Source organism: Ambystoma mexicanum, chromosome 8 (genome assembly GCF_040938575.1).
Source record: "Ambystoma mexicanum isolate Mex_15411 chromosome 8, UKY_AmexF1_1, whole genome shotgun sequence".
Lineage (NCBI taxonomy): Eukaryota > Metazoa > Chordata > Amphibia > Caudata > Ambystomatidae > Ambystoma > Ambystoma mexicanum.
The window spans coordinates 130,551,566-130,575,045 of NC_090929.1; the positions used below are offsets into that span (position 1 = coordinate 130,551,566).

General features: G+C 48.8%; 1 protein-coding gene across 3 annotated transcripts in view; it reads right to left on the minus strand.

Moving 5' to 3' along the window:
• The window catches only part of LOC138471699 (protein crumbs homolog 2-like), a 401,417-nt gene that overhangs the window by 219,437 nt on the left and 158,500 nt on the right, over positions 1-23,480 (minus strand). For all 3 annotated transcript variants that reach the window (XM_069609463.1, XM_069609462.1, XM_069609461.1), the window contains exons 5-6: positions 17,741-17,923; positions 16,941-17,054 (exon numbers count right to left, since the gene is read on the minus strand). In XM_069609463.1, coding sequence (XP_069465564.1) covers positions 16,941-17,054; positions 17,741-17,923 — 297 coding nt within the window. The remainder of the gene's footprint in view (positions 1-16,940; positions 17,055-17,740; positions 17,924-23,480) is intronic.

The window sequence follows — 23,480 nt, forward strand, 5'->3', positions numbered from 1 at the left end:
GTTGGTACTCATTTATCGACCTCGGAAGGATAAAGGCTGAGTTGAGATGTTTAAGAACAGACTAAATCAGTGACTCACCCTCTGAAGTGTGCCTGAAATAAACCTTTAATTAGTCTAGCAATTATTATTAGAAACCCCAGGATTCTCACTTTAAGAACACATGCATAATGGCCGCGCGTAATAGAGCCTGGAGTGTCACTTTAAGAACACATTTGTTATAGCTGTATCTAAAAATTCCACAATAATGTCATTATCTTTTCAAGAGCACACATCTCTTTGCTTTTCCCAAAAATACCATTCTGCCATTGCAGGAAGACATTTTCATGCTGGCTGAGATGAGAAATACCTGCATTGCTAGCACTTTTTTTGGCTTATGAACCCAAAAAACTGCCAGCGGCTTCACACACACACACACGCACGCACGCACACACGCACGCACACACGCACGCACAAGCTCACACAGAATCCAAAGCATGCACATATTCCCTCCTGAGTCCTGCATCCTGCGCCGGCACCGGCAGCACAGTGATAGAACTCCAGTTAGCCCTCACTAACAATTATGCTCTGGAGTGCCCTCTACCAAAATATTAAGATGTGGTACTCCATCTAGCATGCAAAGGTGGGAATGCAAAACGCTGCAGGCCTTGCTTGGCCCATTGGGCATGCATTTGCTGGGGTTACTCATTCACTAGAGTAACCTGGCATAACATCAGCTCAGGAAGGTTCCCTCAGCTGAGTTCAGCTCTCTGCAGCTGCCTAGTCCCTTCATCTCCTTCATCCTGCACCACACTATCACCCGGTATGGATGAGTTGCAACTTCTGCCAGTGGAAGGGCCTGACTGCAACAACAAAATGCTTCCCTGTTTGGAGCTCCACATCACGCCGACAGCACAGATGTCCCACAGTCTCTCCTTTGGCACCTGTAGAGAAAGACCTTGGACCCTTCATTACTTGTCAGTGGGGTTGTCTCTGGTTGGGGTGTTATTATCTCAAGCAGTGTGGATGCTGTTGTAATGTGACTCCTGCCATTTCCACTTACTGCTTGCACTGTTCCAAAAAACCAAAGGTTTAGGAGTAACAACAACGCAATGTGCTCGCAAGTGTTGCCAAATGGACCTACTATTTGGAAGGTGGACACTACAAATGCTCAATGAATTAGTCATAAGTAATCATGGCCCGTTTTTGAATAGTTGGGAGGCTACCACAGTCTTGTATCTTTGTAGACTGTAAACAGCAGATGTGACATAAAACCACCTTCCACCACCTCCTGTATGTAGAGGTAGGATGGATAGAGGGTTGAGTAATTACACCTGCTGCCCCAACAGACACATGTAAATCAACATTGCATATATACTTTCTATCACTGCATTGACCTCCTGAGCTATCACAGTGCAATTATTAATATCAATTAATGATGCACAATTTGTCAGCAAAGAGGGATGAAAAACTAACATTGTTCTTCTGGGACGTAAACATGTGACCTGAAGTGTGAACTTGAAAGTTGCATTTGGGGCTCCAAGCCACTCAACTGGGGCCCCTAAAAGCAGTCCACCACACTGCAGCACATCCTTTTGCGCGAACATGTAAATTTGACCGAATCTCCTCCAAACTGTGCAAACTACATTGGTTTCCTCTCCAGTCCAGGGTAATGTTCAAGACCGGATGTAATTTCTACAAAGCAGTAATGAGTATCACACTAGTGTACCTCAGGGCTAAGCTCCCCATATCTGGTGGCATGTGCTCCTCGCGCAGCAAATCGCCAGACTGGCTTGAATTGTGGGGTGTAATCAAAGGCCCCAAACCAATGGAACTGAAGGTCCTTCTGGGACACTGACCTGCCAGCATTCAGAAACCTACACGCTGAAATTTTGAGCCTATTTAGGCAGACTATGCAGGTGTCTTTCTGCAAGGGAAATCCAGAGAAGGCTAAAACAAAACTGTAATCCAGATTGCAAAAGCACATGACCTTGCGGTTGAGAAATAAACACAGCAATGTTTCCACTGAAACTATCACCCATCAAAAGGGGTGCACTCTGACAATTCAGACCCACTTTTCAGCAGAAAAATGAACAGCAAGTAATTAAAAGTGTATTTTGTTAATGCCTGAAGGAAACAGCCCTGCACTTTCAGTACAAAAGAAAAGTGAACTCTAATCAGTAAAATACACCGTGTGTCAAAGAATGAAGGCTGATGTCAGAAAATGTAGAATGTGAGTTCATTTCAGCCAAGGAGAATGGGCAAAATTCACAAGTGGCTTCCCTTACTGCCAGCCTGGTGTATGAATCCCAACTGTTTACAACTGCTATAAAATGTGCCCTGCCTGAAAGGAGATGAAAGGCTGGGCTCTGGGCAGGAACATTTGCTGTGGCTGGTGCATGACCAGAATATAGTGGGGAGGTGTGAACACAGGGCGTACAATCAAAGGAAGCTGAAACTTTGAAAGAAATACTAGAAACAGAAGCCTTTCAGATCAGAATGATGTCCCCTTCAGATAAGAGGACAGGCCTTGTGACATCACACGGCCGACGTAGCGCATTAGCTGCAGTGGAAGATCTCAGTGTAGCAAATGCATCCCCCATTGACGATCTGCAGGAACCAACTTCAAATAACCAATTTCAAACAACAGAGACTAATAAAAAACTATGGTCACAGTCTGGTCGAGAGAGACAAATGGCCGGTAGGAAGCAGAGCTCCCATTTGCTGAGCATAAAGATTTCCAATTCATTTAAAAAGACCATTATAACTTAGGCCTTTTTCCCCAGCAACCACAAGTCGTACTGCATTGATTTATGTGTCATTTTTATAGATAATTTCAAGGTGGTTTTGTTGAAATGAAAATAATCCACCTGTGATTTAGGGAACTAAGCTAAATGACCAGCTAAAATGAGTTTCTAGCTGATCTGAAAATGATCTGAATTTAAGAGTTGGCAAATTGGTGGAGGGTAAAATTAGTAATGTGGGGAATAAATTGCGTGTACATAATTGCTATATATTCTGTGAAAATGGCAGAAAATTGTCAAACAGCCATTATGGTGCAGACCTGGCTGCCATTTTATTTAATTCCCTATGATTAGCTGAATCAGACTATATATATATTATGGCAGTTACTAGTAAATCACAAGATTGTTGACACATAACTAGATTTTGCCAGAAATTGACATGGAAACGAAAGGGGATTCAAATGCAAGTTGCCATATGTCTGCTCCAGACTTCTAAACCAGTCCTTAGAGAGGGGCTAGAGCTGGGAGAAGAGAGATTGGTAACTGTCCAATCCTGTTTGCTAGAACTCTTGCAGGGCACTGTCCAAAAGTTAAATCTTGATGGTGCCATCACTGCTATATAAAGTGGATGCACTATGGGAGAAGAGACAGAACTTCAGAAATTACCATCAAGAGAGCTGCTAAAACCTATCATCTGACAGCCACAAGGAAACACCAAAAGGAGATTTTCCAGAGATTGCCTCTGGGTGGAGCTGTCTATGGGTAGGAAGGTCTAAAACCTAAAATCCTTTTTTTGTCATGCACCCACCCTCTGAAACTCTATCCCAGTGTCAGCTCAGAATGCCCCCACAATTTGCCAATTTCGCAAATATCTCAAAAGATGGCTTTTCCAACAAGACCTGATCAATGACTAATCCCAAAAGATGTAGAGACCGACGCACAGAATTTAACTCACAGTACTGCGCTACTGTTAAAAGATGCCAGCCCAAACGCTAGCTGCCCACACCCTGTACAGCGTTCTGCTCCTCTCGAGCTAGGTCAGTGCTTTTAACAATAAAATACAAATAGAATAAAGCCTTAACTATGGGTTGTGGAGTAGGTTAAAGAAAGACTGATCTTTGCTTTAGGTCAGGGCACCAGAATCAGCTAAATGTCTGGAAAGTAATGTCATGACTGTTTTTGCCAATACTAATGTATCACGCATCAATTAGGTTTTTTTTAAGGTTTTAGCCGCAGCTAAGATGATGATAGACCTATATTCGGCATTTGACTTAGTGGATTATGAAATTCCTTGCCATCATCTAACAATCTTGGCCAACTCCTCTCCAGAGGCCTTGACCTGGGTCGCCTCTTTCCTGAACGACAGATCTGTCTGAGTCTTCGCCGACAATGCTAGTGCCCCTCCGGCTCCCATCTCGTGTGGTGTCCCACAAGACTCATGTGTTACACCCATACTCTACAACATCTTTACAAAACCCCTCTTTGATTTCCTGGACACAATGGGTATCTCCTATACTAACTACGCCGATGACACCCAGATTCTCCTCCCCCTATCTGGCAAATATCACCTTGACTCGGAGAATCCTCAACCTGATCTGCCAAATTATTAAACAATTAATGTCCTCAAACTTTCAGTGTCTAACCAACGATAAAACTGAGTTGCTCATCGTTGGATCACCTTTAATGCTCCATAACATCAGCCAAGAATATGAAGCTTTCACCAGAGATGGCAACTATCTGTCTCCCAGTCAGTAAAAACCTTGGAAGTGCACTTTGATGCATCCCTCTCCCTTTCATGCTAAGTCAACTCCATCTCCTCTTCAGCAGCCCACACTTCGAAACTCATTAATGCCTGTAGGCCCGTCCTGTCGATGGACAGCTCCCTCACCATTGCTTGTGTCATTATAGGATTTAGAGTCGACTACTGTAATGCCCTGTTTCCTGGCACAACTATGTAAAATATACACAAACTGCAATTGATTCTAAATAATGCTCTTTGTTCAGCCGTAAACATTCCTAAACCTGAGACTTCTGCCTTGCCAGAAGGAAGGCCCATTGGCTCCCGATGCAGGAAAAACTTGTATTAAAGACTCTATCAATCACCCATAGGTGCCCCTCTAAGAGCGCCCCTCTTTTACTTGTCAAGAGAGCTTCTTCTACAAGACCGGCCAGAAAAGCTTATGCTAACATGCTCATCCAACCTAGCTTCAGACTGGAAAGAGCAGGTGGCTCTAGCTTCCTAGTCATTGCGGACAAACTGTGGAATTCACTTTCTCCTTCCCTAAGAGAAGGAACAAGTTACTTACCTGTAACTGTTGTTCTCCAGCATGGGTCTGGCATGGATTCACATGCTCATGAATATTCCCCGTCGTCAGGCTGGGAATCCTCGGTAAAGAAAAAACCAGTATCAGTTTCGTTTCTGATCTGTCTTTCGTAGTAGTAACCAATCACTGGTCTCTGCGTCATACTGACCACAGCCAATGACTGCCCTCTACCTAAGCACCGCCTCTGGCAGCCATCTTCAGATTTGGAAGCACGTGAAGTGGCAGTATGACCAAGTGAAGAGCCGTCGAGGGGTAGGCGGGAGGGTTCGCATGTGAATCCATGCCAGACCCATGCTGGAGAACAACAGTTACAGGTAAGTAACTTGTTCCTTCTCCAGCATGTGGTCTGGCATGGATTCACATGCTCATGAATAAAGAATACGTAGCAGTACACACATGCACAACCACGGGAGGTGGCAAAGGCTCAACATTAAGCATCACATCAAACTCAACATTAAGCATCTTACCTCCTCACCAGGCTCACCTCAGGCGAACAGGTTGCGCAGCACTGCTTGGCCGACCCTGGACTCCTCCCTGGAATCCCGATCGACGCAGTAGAATTTCATGAAGGTGTGCGTCGACCTCCACGTAGCAGCCCTACATATGTCCAGCAGGGGCACACCAGAAAGGAACGCCGTGGTAGCTGCGATCGCTCTGGTGGAATGGGCTCTCGGACGGCCAGGCAGCGGTCGGTTTGCCAACCGATGACAGTACATGATACAGCCGGAGAGCCATCTGGAAATGGAAGCCTTCGAGAGAGCCTTCCCCTGATTGACAGGTCCAAAGTTCACAAAGAGTTGTGACGTCTTCCGAAAACACTTTGTGCGGTCCATGTAGAACTTCAGCGCTCTAGCCACATCCAGCGAGTGCAAAGTCCTCTCAGCCGGCGACGAAGGCGACGGGAAGAACACAGGCAACACCAAGGGTTCGTTGAGATGGAAGTCCGACGGTACCTTGGGCATGAAGGAGGGGTGCGTCCTGAGCACTACCCTCGTGTCGTGAAAAGTCAAGTACGGGGCCTTGCAGGAAAGGGCCTGGATCTCTCCCACCCGTCGTGCGGAGGCGATGGCCACAAGAAACGCTGTTTTCCACGACAGAAACTTCAACGGGGCCGAGTGCAGAGGCTCGAACGGAGGTCCCATGAGCTTGGTCAGCACCACGTTGAGCTCCCACGCCGGGGCCGGAGCCTTCACCGGCGGGAACGATCTGAACAGTCCCTTCATGAACTCTTTCACCAGACGATGAGACCACAAGGACGTCCGCCCCGTGGTTCTGGTGTATCGGGAGATCGCAGCAAGATGAATCTTGATGGACGCGTGTGCCAGTCCAGCTTTGGCCAGCGTCAGCAGGTACGGCAGTACCTGGGGAGCCGTAATCCATAGAGGGTTAATCTTCTGTGCATGGCACCAGACAGAGAACCTCTTCCCTTTGTGTCCGTAGCATTTAAGAGTCGAGGACGCCCTGGCCTTTGCAAGAACCTCTCTGCAGTCGGCCGGTATGTCGTATCCTCCAAACTCTAGCGCTGCAGGAGCCAGGTCTGCAAGTTCAGCGATTTCGGGTCGTGGTGGAGGATGGCGCCTCCTTCCCTGGAGAGTAGATCCGCATCCACCGGCAGCTTGATTGGCGGGGACGTTGACAAGTCCAGAAGGTCCGGGAACCATATCTGCCTCGGCCACGCAGGTGCGACGAGGATCATCCTGCACTGTGACCTCTTGAGCTGGTTGACGAGCCGGATTAGCAGTGGCAAAGGAGGGAACGCGTAGAGGAACAGGCCCTCCCAGGGGAACGAGAAAGCATCGCCCATGCTCCTCGCCTGGGGAAACCTGCTGGCGAACCTCTGGCACTTGGAGTTCGTCGCCGTCGCGAACAGGTCGATCTGGGGTATGCCCCACCGTCGGAAGAGGCGATCCACTAGATCCTGCCGTAGTTCCCACTCGTGGCACGAGCGCAGCTCCCTGCTGAGTGAGTCGGCGATGGTGTTTTTTATCCCTGCCAGATGAAACGGCACCAGAAACATCCTTTGGGCGACGGCCCAATGCCACAGGTCCTGCGCCTCCTTGGACAGTGCTGGGGACCTGGTTCCGCCCTGTTTCCTGATGTAAAACATGGTGGTGGTGTTGTCGGTGAAGATCCTCACCACCTTGCCTTTGAGGGACGGAAGGAAGGACCTGAGGGCCCTGAACACTGCACGGAGCTCCAGGACGTTGATATGGAGGGACTTCTCCGTCGGGAGCCAAAGGCCTCTCGCGTGCAGATTTTCGGTGTGCGCTCCCCACCCTTCCAGGGAGGCATCCGTGGTCACTGTCTCCTGGTGGTCTGGGGTCTGGAAGTCCATGCCCGCCATCAGATGCGCGCGGGTGCCCCACCACCGGACCGCTTGGTGGAAACTCTCGTCGAGTGTGATCCTGCAACGGGCGCATCCGGAGCCTGCACATGGGAATGAGGTAGATGCAAGAAGACATCATTCCGAGGAGGGACTTGATGGACCTCACCTTGGCCGCGTCGGAAGCCAACATCCGCTGTACCTTGCCCAGGATGGACCTGGTCCTTTCCTCCGACGGGGAGGCCAGAAGGGACACTGTGTCGAGCTTCGCTCCCAGAAACAGTGCGTTTTGCGCGGGTACCAGGTGGGACTTGGCGTAGTTCACGGAGAATCCCAGGTCCGTGAGAAGTTGGACGGTCCTTGACGTGTGCTCAACGGCGAGCTCCCTCGTCTTGGCTCGGATGAGCCAGTCGTCCAGGTAGGGGTAGACGTGGATCCCCTCGCGGCGCAGCTGCGCCGCCACCGGTGCAAGGCACTTGGTGAATACCCTGGGTGCCGACCGTAGTCCGAAGGGGAGGGCTTTGAACTGGTAGTGACGCCCTTGGACCACAAACCTGAGGAATTTTCGGTGCCCCTTTAGGATGGGAATATGGAAGTAGGCATCCTCCAAATCCAAAGACGACAGGAAGTCTCCTTCCTCCAGCTGACCCAGGACGTGCTGGAGGGTGACCATCCGGAACTTCTGCGCCTTGATGAATTTGTTCAGACGTCGCAGGTCTAGGATGGGGCGCCATCCTCCCGTCTTCTTCTTCACGAGGAAGTATCTCGAGTAAACTCCGGAGCCCCGAAGCCTCTTTGGGACGAGTTCGATGGCGCCCTTCCTGAGCATCGCCCTTACCTCCAGGAGAAGCTGAGGGACGTGAAGCTCTTTCCTGGCCACGGGGGGGACGCGCGGGCACCTTCTTTGAAACTCGAGCGCGTGGCCCCGGGCTAAGGTGTCCAGCACCCAACGGTCGGTGGAGATGGACTCCCACACGCTGACGAAGCTCGCCAGCCGGCCTCCCACCGGGGTGCATCGGTGGGGGCCCGACCCCACGGTCGGTTCAATCCTGTTTCGACGAGGCTTTGCCGCCTTGACCTCCTTGGCGACGACGGCGGGGTCCGCCAGACTTGCCTCGTCCTCTGTAGGCCTCCTGAGACGACGAGCGGGCCGCTTGACGGTAGGTGGAGAAACCGCCGCCGGAACCTTCGGAGGCGCCCTTGCCTCCGCTGCTCCGAAAGGGCGTCCGTCGTTGCTGCAGAACCCCAAGGGCCCGGGCCGTCTCAGTGTCCGCTTTAATGGCCTGAAGGGAATCGTCCACTGTTTTCCCAAACAGGTTGTTCCCATCGAACGGCATGTCCAGGACTCTGGTCTGTACGTCTTGACGGAAGTCCGTAACCTTGAGCCATCCACGCCGCCTAAGGCACACGCCGTTGCCCAACTGGCGAAACCCAGTGTCGGCGATGTCCGCCGCAATAGTGATGGCGTGGTCCGACGCCACCTCACCTTCCTGTAGGATCTCCAGGGCATCCGCCCTCTTGTCGTCCGGTAGGAAGTCCAGCAGGGGAGCCAGTTTGTACCATAGCTCCCTGTCATAGCGGGCCACGATAGCCAAGGCGTTGGCCGCTTTAATCGTCGTCGCTGCAGATGAGATGACCCTGCGTCCCATTGTGTCCAATTTCTTTCCCTCGCCGTCCGGTGGGGAAGTCGATGTGGAGGCCGCACCCCCCCCGCTTTCTTCCTGGCCGCCGCGGAGACGACGGAGTCCGGGGTAGGCTGCGCCCGGAGGAACAGGGGGGCCGCGTCCGGGACCCAGTACTTCTTCTCGTACCGGTCTCTTCTAGCTGGCGTAGTGGAAGGGTTCTTGAGGAGGGCGAGGCCCTCATCCCAAATGTCGTCCAGTAGAGGCACCGCGAAGACCGTCTTCCTCTTGGCCTTGCGCCGTTGATAAAGGAATCCTTCCTTTTTCTTCTCCTCAGGGCAGAGTTGGAAAAGCTCGGATGCCCTGGCGATCATGGAGTGGAACGAACCAATCTCGTCGGGCGGAGAAGCCCTGGTGGGAGGTGACGACGGTAGATCCTCGTCGTATACCTCGTCGTCCGTACCCGTCGCTGCCGTGTCAGTCCCCGTATCATCCCCTCGGGTGGACGGGGAGGAGGGCTGGACGGTGCGCGACAGCTGAAAAAGAGGTGGAGGGTGAATCCTTCTTTTCTTGGGCGGGGGAACGCCAGAAGGTCCCGGTTCAGGATCCCCCGACGGGAGAGGTTCCTCCGTCGGCAACGGTAGTCTCGTCCTTATCTCTGAGCATAAGGACTGTATAGCCAACAAAATGGCTGCCGAGTTGTCTTGCGGCGCTGGCAGAGGGGAATCCGACGGGCGATCAGGGGCCCCGTCGGCACCCTCGACGATGTCGTCGTCACCTGCGTCGGGATCCATCCCGACGGGCCGGTCTTCTTCCACGCCAATGCCGTGGCTTAAGACCTCGATCAGCTCTTCCTCCGAGGTTGAAGCCGAATCTACGACGACGCCCTGCCCCCCTTTTTCTTCCCTGCCGGGGATTTCACGGGGGTCCTATCGATGGGCACAAAAGAGGACTCCCTCCGAGGTGGCAGGGAGACTCTGAGCCCCGAGGTCGCCACCACTGGTGTAGCCTCCACAGGCTGAGCCAGGGTCGCCACGACAGTATCGATAGAGGGCTTGGCCGGATGGATTAAGGCCTTCACCACCTTAGGTGCGCTCACCGCCTTATCCTTGAGGGGGGGGACACTGCCTCGCTCCCCCTCCGATGGGGCCTTCGAGCTCGACCGGGGCCTCTCCAGGAGCTTCGCCGGGTGCTCGCCCTTCCTCTTACCCGACCCAGAGCGTTGGCTCTTGGTTGATGGTGCCGGGGAGGGTGTGCCCTGCCTGGCGCCCGTAGAGCCCGACCGTTCGGCGCTCCCGGTGCCAGCGGACTCGCGGTGCTTGGCCTTGTGTTGGACCCCCGTCGCCGGGGCGTCCTCAAAGGTCTTAGAAGACCGCTCGGATTTCTTCCTCTTCTTCTCGCCTGACGGGCTCTTCCCTTCCAGCCAGTTGGCGAGACGTTGATGGCGGTCCTTCATGGTCCGCTCCGACATATTGCCGCAAAACGCACAGTCCTTCTCCACGTGCGTCTTGTCCTCATGTAAGCAGTAGAGACAAAAGGAGTGTTCATCCTCCTTAAAGACGTTCTGCAGCTGGCATCCAGGGCAGACCCTGAACAGCTTTCCGGGCGTCGAGCTTCCCTTCTCCTGGGCCATGTCCGGGCCTGAGAAGCTTCTGGAGTCCTCCAAAGCGTAGCTCGATGAAATCTTCACCCTTGAGGGGCGCAGACAAATCCGACACGGGTCCCCGTTGATCGGATGGAGAGTCGGTGGAGCTTGAGGCTCTTTTGACCGAAAAAACGAAGTTTTTGAGCAAAAAACGTGAAAAAATAGCACTAACGCTCGAGAGCAATAGCACGAGGATCCCAACACATGAACGTGCGGTAAAAATCTGAAGATGGCTGCCAGAGGCGGTGCTTAGGTAGAGGGCAGTCATTGGCTGTCGTCAGTATGACGCAGAGACCAGTGATTGGTTACTACTACGAAAGACAGATCAGAAACGAAACTGATACTGGTTTTTTCTTTACCGAGGATTCTCTGCCTGACGACGGGGAATATTCATGAGCATGTGAATCCATGCCAGACCCCATGCTGGAGAAGAGCAATCATACTGGGTCTTCGGAAAAACTCTTGAAGACTCAGCTGTTTACGTAATGTACCAGTTGTAACATGTCCTCTAACTCTACTCCTTTCTGTCTGCTATGCTTGCTCTGTTCTACTTAAGCTGTTCTTTGATGCCAAAGGATTTAGTGCGCATTACAAATGTAACAAATAAATAAATATATGAAGCATACCTGACAGACAACGAGCGCCCCATCCTCAGCTTAACACATGGTTCCTGCATAGTTGTACGTGCTTGTGAAAAAAATAAATGTGTCCAGTATTCCTGAACGTATATACGATTCCTTTAACCTTACAAATAATGAAGGGGCAATTGCTTTTTTTGGGGGTTTTCCTCCCCTGTTTTGAGACATTCTGCACTGGCCATACTAAAATAGTGTGACCTCATTTCAGCAGCAAGATGCAAAATACAGGACCTGCAAGCAGACATCTTGTGTCAAGTCTTTTAGTTAGAATGATCACTGTGGGAGGCAGGAGAGTGTCACAGACCATTTAGGTATGCTAAAAAAGCAGCTACGTATTGTTTTGTCAGAGTAGCCAATGGCTTGTTGGAGAAGGGAAGAGGCCAGTGACCGCATGCAACGAGACAGCTCAAAATTGGCATGCCACCAACCTACAAGAAGCAAGGCAGCCCCAAACCAGAAGGCCAGCAGCTTGCATGCAGGGAGGCAGCTTAAACCAGCAGCTCAACAGCCTGCATGCAGCAAGGCAGTCCTAAACCAGCAGTCAACCAGCCTACCTGCAGCGAGGCAGCCATGAACCAGCAGGCCACCAGCCCTCATGCAGCGAGGCAGCCATAAACAAGCAGGCCGCCAGGTCACCTGCAGTGAGGCAGACATAAACTAGCATGCCACCAGCCTGCATGCAGCGAGGGTGCCATAAACTAGCAGGCCACCAGCCTGCATGCAGGGGGGCAGCCCTGTTGGCACTGGTAGTATAGCTCAGTGGCAACTTGCTCGTCTTGGAAGCAAGATGGCGCAGAGCAACACAGGTTCGGATCCCGGGTCTGTGCTTAGAAACCTCTTCGGTACTAAGCACGTTATAAAAAAACAATAATTATAATTATAAGCCTGCAGCTCACAAGCCTGCATGCAGCAAGGCAGCAATAACCAAGCAAGCCACCAGCCCGCATGCAGCGAGGAAGGTGTTAACCAGCAGGCCACCAGCAGCAAGGCAACCCATAACCAGCAGGCCACCAGCCCACACGCAGTGGGGCAGCTCTAAACCAGAAGGTCACCAGCCTGCCTGCAGCAAGGCATCCCTAAACCAACAGGCTACCAGCATGCATGCGACAAGGCACCCCAAAACCAGCAGGCCACCAGCCTGCATGCAGCAAGGCATCCCATAACCAGCAGGCCACCAGCCTGCATGCAGCGAGGCATCCCGTAACCAGCAAGCCACCAGCCTGCATGCAGCGAGGCATCCCGTAACCATTAGGCCATCAGCCTGCATGGAGCGGGGCCACCAGCCTGCATGCAGTGAGGCATCCCGTAACCAGTAGGCCACCAGCCTGCATGCAGCAAGGCCACCAGCCCACATGCAGCGAGGCATCCCGTAACCAGCAGGCCACCAGCCTGCATGCAGCGAGGCATCCCGCAACCATTAGGCCATCAGCCTGCATGCACCGGGGCCACCAGCCCGCATATGCAGTGAGGCATCCCGTAACCAGTAGGCCACCAGCCTGCATGCAGCAAGGCCACCAGCCCGCATGCAGCGAGGCATCCCGTAACCAGAGGCATCCCGTAACCAGCAGGCCACAAGCCCACCTGTAGCTAGGCAGCCATAAACCAGCAGGCCACCAGCCTGCATGCATCGAAGCAGCCATAAACCAGCAGGCCACTAGCCCGCATGCAGCGTGGCAGACCCAAAGCATCGGGCCACCAACCCCAAAAGCTTTGAAGTTGCTGGCCAGCCAGGTGAATGCCCTCTCCCTTTAATAGCCAATCCACACCCATAGTTGCCTAGCCGGAATGAAAAACAGCTGTGCAGAAAGTATTATCAACTGGTCCACTGGCTGAAGTGCAAGCTATCGAGCTAGGAAACCTGCGCTTAAATCATTCTCTAGTTGGACAAATTGTGTGACTCTGAGCAAATTACAACCTCAGTGTGCTTTGTTTTGCTTAACTCCGCACATTTGGATAATCTAGCAAAGACTCAGTTCAGATCGGTTTGAAGTAAAAAACGTATTGCTCCATATTGAATGTTATTTCTGATTTGTCCTGGGAGTGTTTTCCCATTGATCTATTCGCCATCCTAACCTGAAGTGTTTCTTAGCTCAGTCCAGCAATGTCTCTTGTCCCATCCTTGCACAGAAGCTAAATGAATTGAAATATTTTTCATGTTATGATAAAAATAGAAATTTCCTATTTACTTAGCGTCTAGAACCTATTGAATTTTCTCCATCTGCTTGAATAACAAGCACAGCCATTAGCCACGTCGACGTATCAGTCTGAATAACATTGGTAGTGCACACAAGGAAAGTGTGCGCGTGAACAGGGCCTGCAAACTTGAGCGGGATATAGCCAGGAGACCCATCCATCCCCCATGCCTCATTTGGAAATGCTCCCCTGCTCACCTTCAGCCGGTCCTGTTTACGGCAGGAGTGCATTGCCAATAAGTGCAATCAAATCTCAGGTGCATTACCCATCTGAGCAACTGTAGCCTTTTGATAGAATCCCCTTAATTTCCTTTCCCATCAATCTGTAAACCCTACAATGTGGCGAAATTGCTGTAAATATAATAGACGCACTCTTCGTACATTTGTTTTATGTTTTAGGCCACAAGATGGCGATCTATGGACGTTTAATCGCGGTTTGCCTGCTTTCGCACGGATTTCAAAGTATCCGCGAGATGTAAAAGGAACAAATGCATGTAGCACAACATACCTGAATCTACGGTAAATGAAAGTACATTTTTGACAACTTAAAGGGACTGAATGGGCGTAAACAGCGCGAAATAACCAACTATGACAAAACAGGACAGATGCCAGACCAGTGCTGGACATTGACTTTTTTACTGGGGGATCCCACCCTGCAAGGGTGCGGGCGAGGAGGGAGGATGTGGCGGGGCGGGGGGTGTGGGGTGAGGGAGACGGTAGTTTACTCACCCTCATAAATATTCGCATTTTCGTCCCTCACAATATCAATCATGAACGCTTTGGAAATAGCCGATTAGCGACATGTGGTCTCCAACTGTATGCTTAAACTGGATGCTTAAACTGTACAAGCAAACAAATGTATAGATAAGTAGAAATGACAAATAAGGTTTTAACATAGGTACCTTATACTATGGGCCTCATCACGAGTTGGGCAGTAACGCCAGCGCTAATAACGCTGGCATTAATAGCCCTACAGTCAAGCCCACCGGCACTATTAGCGCCGGATCACAGGTTTGGCGGAACGGGTATTGCCCATTCCCCATTGAGCTCATTCGGGAATTCCCCATTCCCCATTGGGCTCAATGGGGAATTTTCGCGCTATTACCGCCGGCGGATTTCCCGTCGGCGGTAAACGCACCGAAAATCGGCAATATTTCAGCAGATTTCCCCCCAGCTGAGAGCTGGGGGGAAATCAGCCGAAGCCATGATTTGCCTTAAATGTGGCGGTAACAGCGCTACTACCGCATTTAAGGGCTACCACCAAACTCATGATGAGTCTCTATGTCTGTTAGCAACATTATGAAATTTATATTTTAACAAAACAAAGGGTGACTGAGAATACGTAAATACTAAGTTGACTGAGGTTGACTGTAGCTACGCCGTGATACCCTTCGGTTTGGGCGTATAACAAATGCAATAAATAAATAAATAAATACTTTTGGCGGATTGTTCCTCTAGCTGTGAAATAAAGTGGTGCTGTTTGAGAAGAGAGTGAGGGTGCAACACATGAGTACGACTGGTTGGACTGTTTCCCCCCTTCCTATCTTCCTCTAATGGTGGTAACTCCTACCACTTAACCTTTTTTTCTTTTTTTTCCCTTTATTGTTTAGAGTTATTGGCCTGTCGTGACCTAATGTTTGATGTTTACTTATTGTTCAACTGCTGTGTTTAACAAAATGCCAATAAACAGAATAAAAACATTTTAAAAAAGGTTGACTGAGAATAAGATTTTATGATTTTCAATTTGATTGTAAGAATACTGCGTTGAATCTGTGTTTTAAGTGCGTTTCAAATTGTATAAATATGCAAAAGGTTTATATTGTCATACCATATACTAACAGAAACATAAAATAAATAAACATTTGGCGTCCATCGTCCCTGTATTTTTCCACTCTGATTCAGGACAATTACTTTCACACTGCGCCTACTAAAACCCCCTGACCTTACCAAGGTATCTCGGCACATCCTAAGAATGACCTCATCTGTAGGGCACCGCCACTGGGACAAGGCCCAAGGGTCACACCTAACGAGGCGGACCCATGGCCACACAAGGTGGACGCTCCACGGTGCACATCAGGACTTCCACTAACCTTATCCCATATGAATATTTTGACCCGCTATGTTCAAACACCCGATGAGGGTCATTTAAGAATGGGTTGGAGCATAAAATGAAAGTGAAAGCAATGCGTGATGCTTTTGCGTCTTCACATAACCATCCAGACCGTATTTCTGATAACACAAGGCGGAGAGGGGACACGGTGCACAGCCGTGCTTTCCCCCTCCGTCTTGTGTGAGCACTTTGTTTTACGCCCACATGAGATTTTCGTGCAGGTATAAAATTAATGGATTCCCACGGAATCCACCTCGCATTAGCACCTGCTAATGTGAGGGCGGATTCCAAGGAATCCATAAGCAAGCGCAGCCGGCAAAGCAGGATTTGCAGGCAACGTTTCCTTTTTTTGCTATGCAGAGCAAAACAGTAAAGAGAAACAGTGATTTTGCCTTGTTTTACTCTTTACTTTTGCACTCAGAATTGCATGAAGTGGGCCTCACAGCACGTAAGCACAAACATTGGTGGTGCCCTGCATGCACTTTGCATTTTTTTCAAAATGACCCCCATATGTTGCTCTGTGAGAGAGCTATGATAATGAGCAAGACCGATGCCAGATTATCTGAGCCACTCACACAAGGCAATGGAAGACCCCTCCAACAGAATTCAAACATCAGAATAGTGCACCATTGCAAACAATGCACAGGGTGCTCGTTGGGACACAAATGCCTCAGTGCCATCAAAAAACAAAACACCCAGACACAGACCTGCACACAGTAACTGGGTACACCCCAACTGCACGCATCAACACACCAGCAAAGTGTTCTGGCATTATCGCTCCCTCCCCACTTAGCTAGTTTAGTTTAGTTTATTACTTGTAGAGCGCACCTAACCCTGAGGTATCTGGGTGCTTAAACATAGGTGAAATGTCACAGGTACAATCGCAGGAAATGACAAAGGCATGAGGGCCAGGTTACAGGTGATCATCATGACACAAGCATGGCAACAGATACAGTAAGCTGGAGAACAGTACTCCCTGTGCTGACGAACAGTGGTGATAAGCACAGAGGTGCTGGTACAGCCGTTGACTAATCTAGAGACAGGAACACTGGCTGCCCCACTTCTCCTTCAGATCCGCCAAACCGCTTGGTGACCATGCAAATGGCAGCAGAGCATGGTACGAAGTCCAGTAATGTAACATAACATAGCACAACATACATCATTTTGGGACATGAATCATGAGCTGGGAAATTAGAGCAATTGGACTGTAACGCTTTTGCCCCTGTCCCGCCAACAAGGACAGAACATCCATTGAACAAATAATATTGAGTAGGCCTTGTTTACTTGAGAAACCAGGATGGCATGTTCTTAATCTAAACCACCCCCCATAGAAGCCCGTTAAGAGAAATGATTATTTGAAACATACCTGTGTATCCAGGGGCGCAATGGCAGAGGTACCCGTTGGTGGCATCTTCACATCGGCCGCCATTTTGACAAGGCCCGGACTGACATTCGTCAATGTTAATTGAGCAATTTTCACCTTTGAAAAATAAATAAGTAAATAAATAAATATATAAAACTGGTAATATGTATGACAGAATGTATGTAGTTAGCACCAGAGGAATGCTAAAAAACTCAAAATAAGTATGTTGAGCTCCACGAATGTAATGCACGGGATTACCACTATTAATCGTATATCTGAAAGGTAAGGGTCTTCCTCAATGATATGATATTTATAACTCACTTAATACTCAGAGGTTTCTAAGCGCAGACCTGGGGATCAAACCTGTGGTGCTCCGGGTCATCTTGCTTCCAAGGCGAGCACATTGTTCCTGAGCTATCCTCCCAAGACAATGCCATGGCAAGAAAAGAAACAGTAGAAATACTACAAATGTAAATAGGATCACAATAGCAGTAGCTGTGTTACTATCTGAGGAAGAAGATGGTTCAGATTTGGGGTCACAGGCACTTCAGAATTTGGGGATCAGGTGGATCAAATATGTCCCATATCAGTTTCATCCCAACCCATTAAAACAACCCCCCCCCCCCAAACAGTCAAGAGTGCCCCTGTTTTGCAATGTGAGAACCACTGTTATCATCACATCCTTACCCTGTGTAACTGTTGTGTTCTTGCTTTCCATGTATTACAAGGGTTAATGGAATACAGGCATGACTTTCTGGAGCAACCAAATCTTGAATTAAGGACAGGTGTGCTCCTTGGCGTACCTGTGAATCCTGGCTGGCATCGACAGATGTAGCCTGCAGCTCCGTCATAGCTGAATTCGGTGTCAAATTCGGGCAGGTGTCCATAGTGAGTGCGGTTGGACCGTTCCAAGCAGAGGGCCCAATTCTCACATGGGTACTCGGCACACTCGTCCACGTCTATGGCACAGTGGTACCCCGTGTAACCTACAGGGGGACAGAGAAAAGAGTACACATGGAAGACTGCTTTTACTGGGCTTTGATGAATCAAAGTAAGACTTTGGTCCAGGGAGCAGCCCAGGGTGACTAGATGGGCCGAGTAGCAGTTACTGGTTATCACATTCTAGTTTTCGGTGCCGGTGACATGTCTTCGAGTGAAAAAGACCTGTGCAAGAATGAGGTAATTAAGACAATTCTGAAAGTTTAAAGGTAATACTATTGCAGAGGATGTAATTAGACAAGCGTAAAAGTAAAGGGGACAGACAGTTGGTCTCATTAGCAAACATCTACTGGGTGCTAATGCCCGTTCCTCCCCAAAAGCGCCACGACGTACACGTCTGCCAGCATGGGCACTTGCAATAACAAATTAAACCAATCTTGACATGTAAAATGAATTCCACTTTCCCAGCCTCTTTTGTTACTTTATCAGAAGTTTGCCCTTTTTCCTCCTCAACAAATCTCCTTATAGCAGCCTCCAAAAATGTGGCTCTACCGTGTTATCGGCCCAAACCCAAGTTATGGACTGGAGGCGAGGCAAAGTTAAGAGACTGAGGCCCTCTGTTGACCCAATGTTTACAAACACCCTAAGCTAATCTGGTGTTATATTGAAAGCTATCGTCATCCTCGCCCACATTTGAATCATTACCCTCCAGGCTAAAAATGAACCTTTCCCATTGCTACATCGAACCAGCCTGTGCAATCCATCTCTACCAGTGAGGTCTGCAGATGTCTGACATCATGAATAGCTGCGTGGCTAGCACCGTGTATGTCAATATATAATGCCCAATAGCTGGGCATTGCAAATGAGGGACTTGCCTACAGACCTAACCTGTCCAACAAAATACCCCGATTCATGCAAACAAGGCATGGAATTCTCTGCCGGTCCCCGGAACCCACCATTAATGCTGACCCTGTCCGAAGGACGCAACATAGTCAGTTCCAACTGTTGCTTGCTCCCGAACCTTCCCTGCCCCCTTATATACCCCTCGAGGCGCTCTGCACGCAGGTCAGCTCGCTGGCCTGTGCAGCGCCCAGAAATACCCCTGGAGGAAACGCTTTGCGTTCCCCTTGGGCCCCCCTTTTAAAAAGATGACCAGCGAGCACATGAACCTATGCCCAGAAAATCTGGTTGTATACGAATTGTTCGAATGTCAATTGTTCGAACAACAATTGACCTTCTGCACAATTGACCGAATTTAAACGGTCAATTAGGATATATAGGCAGGGGGAAACCCCCCACAGCCCCTCACCCAATCCAACCCCCACCCCAACCCCCCTCCCAATCCCCTTATATTATTATTACACCAACCCAACCCATAATATATATTAAAATGACCATACGGTCAATTGTGCAGAAGGTCAATTAGGACCCCTATTATTCGAACAATTGTGTCATTCGAACAATTGTAAACGAACAATTCGGGTAATACCGAAAATCTGCATACAAGCCTCTTTCTATGTTTATTGCAGCACTGAGAGTACAACAGTAGTAACAATCCTTTGGGTCTCTTTACAAGTTGGGCAAATGCTTTGGCAAGAATACTGCCAGAGTAATTGCCACTCCTCTGGCAATATTCCGAAAAAATCTGCCCCATTAGGTGTTACCACTGGTACACTGGTAACGATAGTGGTGTTGTGCACATACCGCTGGCGGTATTATAGTAGCATTACTTGGTATATTTTTTATATTTTTTCATCCATTTCCACCCTCAACTTGATGGAATTTCTTCAGTAATAGGTAATGCAACTCATGTATATTTATTAAACTTCCAAGGACTTATTTCTCACGCTTTTCTGCATTTCATAGGATAGCTGTTGTGAGGGTAGGGATCAGAGATGGCCCCAATTAACATTGATTTTACTGTATTGAGGGGAGGTTCTCGTGCTTCAACCTCTGTACAGAACTTTAAAAAAAAAATCAAACTTTGGCATTTTATAAAATGTTTTGCCTTGACTTTTTGGGTGCAGGTAAAAATTGGATTACGAAATAGGATTTTGAAAATCTGACTTGTAATGCCTCGAGCGGTAATAATACATTTGACTTCCGCCAGAGGTATTTCCCTACATACCTCTGCACAGGCGCATGATAAACCACCAGAATTTGGCAAACACCACATTTTTACTGTTGGCTCCCAACTTATAAAGGGACTTCTTTTGTTCTTGTAATGATTTTAAGCGTTAAGCTTATCAGATGTGTTGCACGCTTTTCTATTTGCATGAGGGAGGCGCTGCTGCTTCCTCTCATTCAATTATCATAGACTTGCATCGCTCAATGTCCTCTGCTGGAGGGGGCACAAAATGGCGTCCCCTGCTTTTTCCATCAGGGCTCAAGTTGAGGGAATACGCGGGTGGCCGGCGTCCACCTGCGTAAAATTAGAACCATGAGCTGTCTTTGTCGAACCCATGCCGTCCTCCGACTCGATCCACAGTCGCCAGGCTCGCACAGATGGCACTTCACCACTGCACCAGAAAAACATCGAAAAATATCATACAAATAAAGATGAACTATCTCATGTCGGGACTGCATGTTGCAGGAAAAACTTGTTTTTTGATTCTTGGAGTTTAAATCTTGCCCACCGTTTAACGTTTCCATAATACTATTGGAAGAAAATACCCTCTCTTGGTGTTGATTTTCGAGGGTACATGCGGGTGGACGGCGTACTCCCACTTTTTTCAGAGGACGGACTCTGCTGTGTCTAAAAGAAGACCCTATGGGGCTGATTCATGGAATACTGTGTGGGTAAATCTGGACTTTGGGGGGCATACTGTGTGCAAAACCCCGCTTCGCTGATTCATGGAATCGACTTTGCGGGACAAATCCATACACTACGGGGCCCTTGCACTGGTCCTGCGTGTGTCTGCGTGCAGTTGAGCATTTTGCACGAGACTCCACGCAGAGGGTGGGTTGGACATACACAGAGCTCATAGTTGTGGGCGGAACATGCAGAATGAGGAAGAACAAAGGAAAATGTGGGTAGTCAATCGCACACCCACAACTGCCCTTAACCAAGAATATTCATGGATCTGACCGTGCAACCTCACGTTGGGGAAATCACCACGCAAAGCTTGCTATCTAACCGCCACCCGAAGACATGCGTAAAGACCCATGCACATAGCAACCACTGCACAAAGGTAAGATCAGATCTTGGATTTAGGTGTGTCCAGACAGTAGGCGTGCCGATCAAATTTAGGGGTGCGGGTAAGAAGTGTAGTGGGGTGCAGACACTGTATACGGGGGTTTGCACGCATATTTACTGGGAAATGACTGCCTTTACGAGACATGGTATGCATGTTGAGGCAGTGCTGGGAATAGTTACGAGGGGCACTACCCAGTGTGCCGGGTTGCTGCATTGGTTGTGGGGGGTTTGCATGCAGTATTGCTGGGGTGCATTGCTTCACAGTCGAGGAGTGCGCAAAGGTCTGTATGCGTGGCTGGAATTGCAATGCGTGGGGGCGTGTCGTGGGCATTCTAGGTGCTCCTTGCACATTGGGTTGTTTTGTGGGGAAAATTCTGTGAATACGCATAGCGGGCAGAATTTCTTATCTGCGTAGGGACACACAAAGTATTTTTCTTCAATGCGCGAACTTTGTTTGATGAAAGTGCACTTTTCTGTGAATCCGGCCTTTGTCTTTTTCAAAATTATAATTTCAAGCACAAAGCAACCTGGGTTTCAAACCCCAATCCCCCAGTCACCAGGTTCACAGGTCAGGCACTTGACTACTACACCATGTACCCTGGTAAAAAAAAAAAAAACTGAAACAACTACATGTGAAATGCGACATTTTTGGACTGCACTCTCTAGGGCAAATATTGGCATTGATTCTTGAGGTTTAAAACATGCACACTTTTAAACAAACCCTGCTAGAAAAAACTATCCTCTCTTGGTTTTGTGAGTATATTGATTTTATGAAAGGCAAATGGCCATTTGTCATGTGCAATTTGTATGGTTGCAAAGCCAGTTGAATGAAATTTGCATATTACCCTTTGATATGCTAATTTCCAGTGACTTCACATCCCATCGCGTATGTTAATGAGTCCCCCCACTTCTTTTTTAGGACTTGACCCCTGGAAGATTGATCCTGTTAAAGGTCCCAATCCTGGCAGGTGCAAGAAAAGAGGCAGGACGATATGAAGTGTTTTTGGCATGAAATCCGCATTTGATCTATCGATGATTCCAGATTAGAACTGTGCTTCCACATCCCCACAGTCATCCATTTTAGCCCCAAGGTATCATCTCACCCAGAATATAGACACCTTGCTCTCTAAAAATATAATATTGAATCATCAGATAGAGCACATAGAGGCCATCTCGCCATCTACTCACGGTCTGTCCTGTACTTGAAAGGGGTCATGGGTCTTATGCATGCGGCAGACCCTGTACTGTTCTTTCATAGAAATTACTAAGTGGGAATTTACTTCACTGAAATTACTTCATGGCTGTAAAAAAGGTGTGTATATGTTGTGGGATAGAAGGTAGCGGGGGTGGGTGTTGGTATGGGTGGAAATAGCCAAAAAGACCAAAAATAAAAGTCTGAATGGGAGATTTGGCCGAATTTCAGGGATGTCATTTAGGGGTTGCCAGAGGTCTCCCTTGCTACCCCTGTAGTCTCCCTTGCTACCCCTAAAAAAATGTAAAACACAAAAAGTTTTTTTTAAATGCATCCTCCTGGGCTGTGGCCAGCGCCATGTGGCTCTTTGCTTCTGGAGAGGCTGGCTTTCTTGTTCAGGCCTCTTAAAAAAAAAGACAAAAAAAGAACAGGGGTTCCACAAGTCTAACACTTTCAGCAGTGACCCTAAATAAGAAAGAATAGGAATACCAAATAATTTGTCTTTCTGGAATTCTATACAATAATTGCTAGACTCATTAAAGGTTTATTTTAGGCACACTTCAGGGGGTGAGTCACTGATTTAGCCTGTTCTTAAACACCTCAACTCAGCCTTTCATTCTTCTGGGGTCAATAAATGAGAACCAAGACAGGTTGGGTGATATTGTAAGTATATTTGTTCTATATAAAGTGCTTAAGCGTAAGCACTTTATATAGAACAAATCACTTCCTGTGATGTCATCAGAGGTCAAGGGTCGTATGATGTCACTTCCGCTACCACTGGCATTTCGGTGAAGTGATGTCCCTGCCGAAAATTCAGACCAAATCTCTCATTCAGTGGCATTATAGAGAACAAGGGGAGCGGGGGCTGCGGGGTATCCCCTGCACTCTTGTTCACTATAATGACAAAGGGGTTTGCAAGAGTGTCCCCCGCACCCATTCCTATACAGTTTAAAAACAAAATAGAAAAGGACCCTGCAGGGCCAGTTCACGATCACGGAAATGAATGGGAACAGGCGTTGCAGGGTCACGGCAGCTCGACGGTACACAGCGGAGTGTGCCGCCGACGGGTAAGTAAGGGGGTCGGTGGGATCCGGTTATCCAAAATGGCTGCAGGAGGAAATAGTGAATGTTATTTTTGAACAAATAACATTCAGTCATTTCTTCCTCAGTCATTTCGTTCTTGGTATAGGGGATAGATGGCGATATGGAAGGTGTC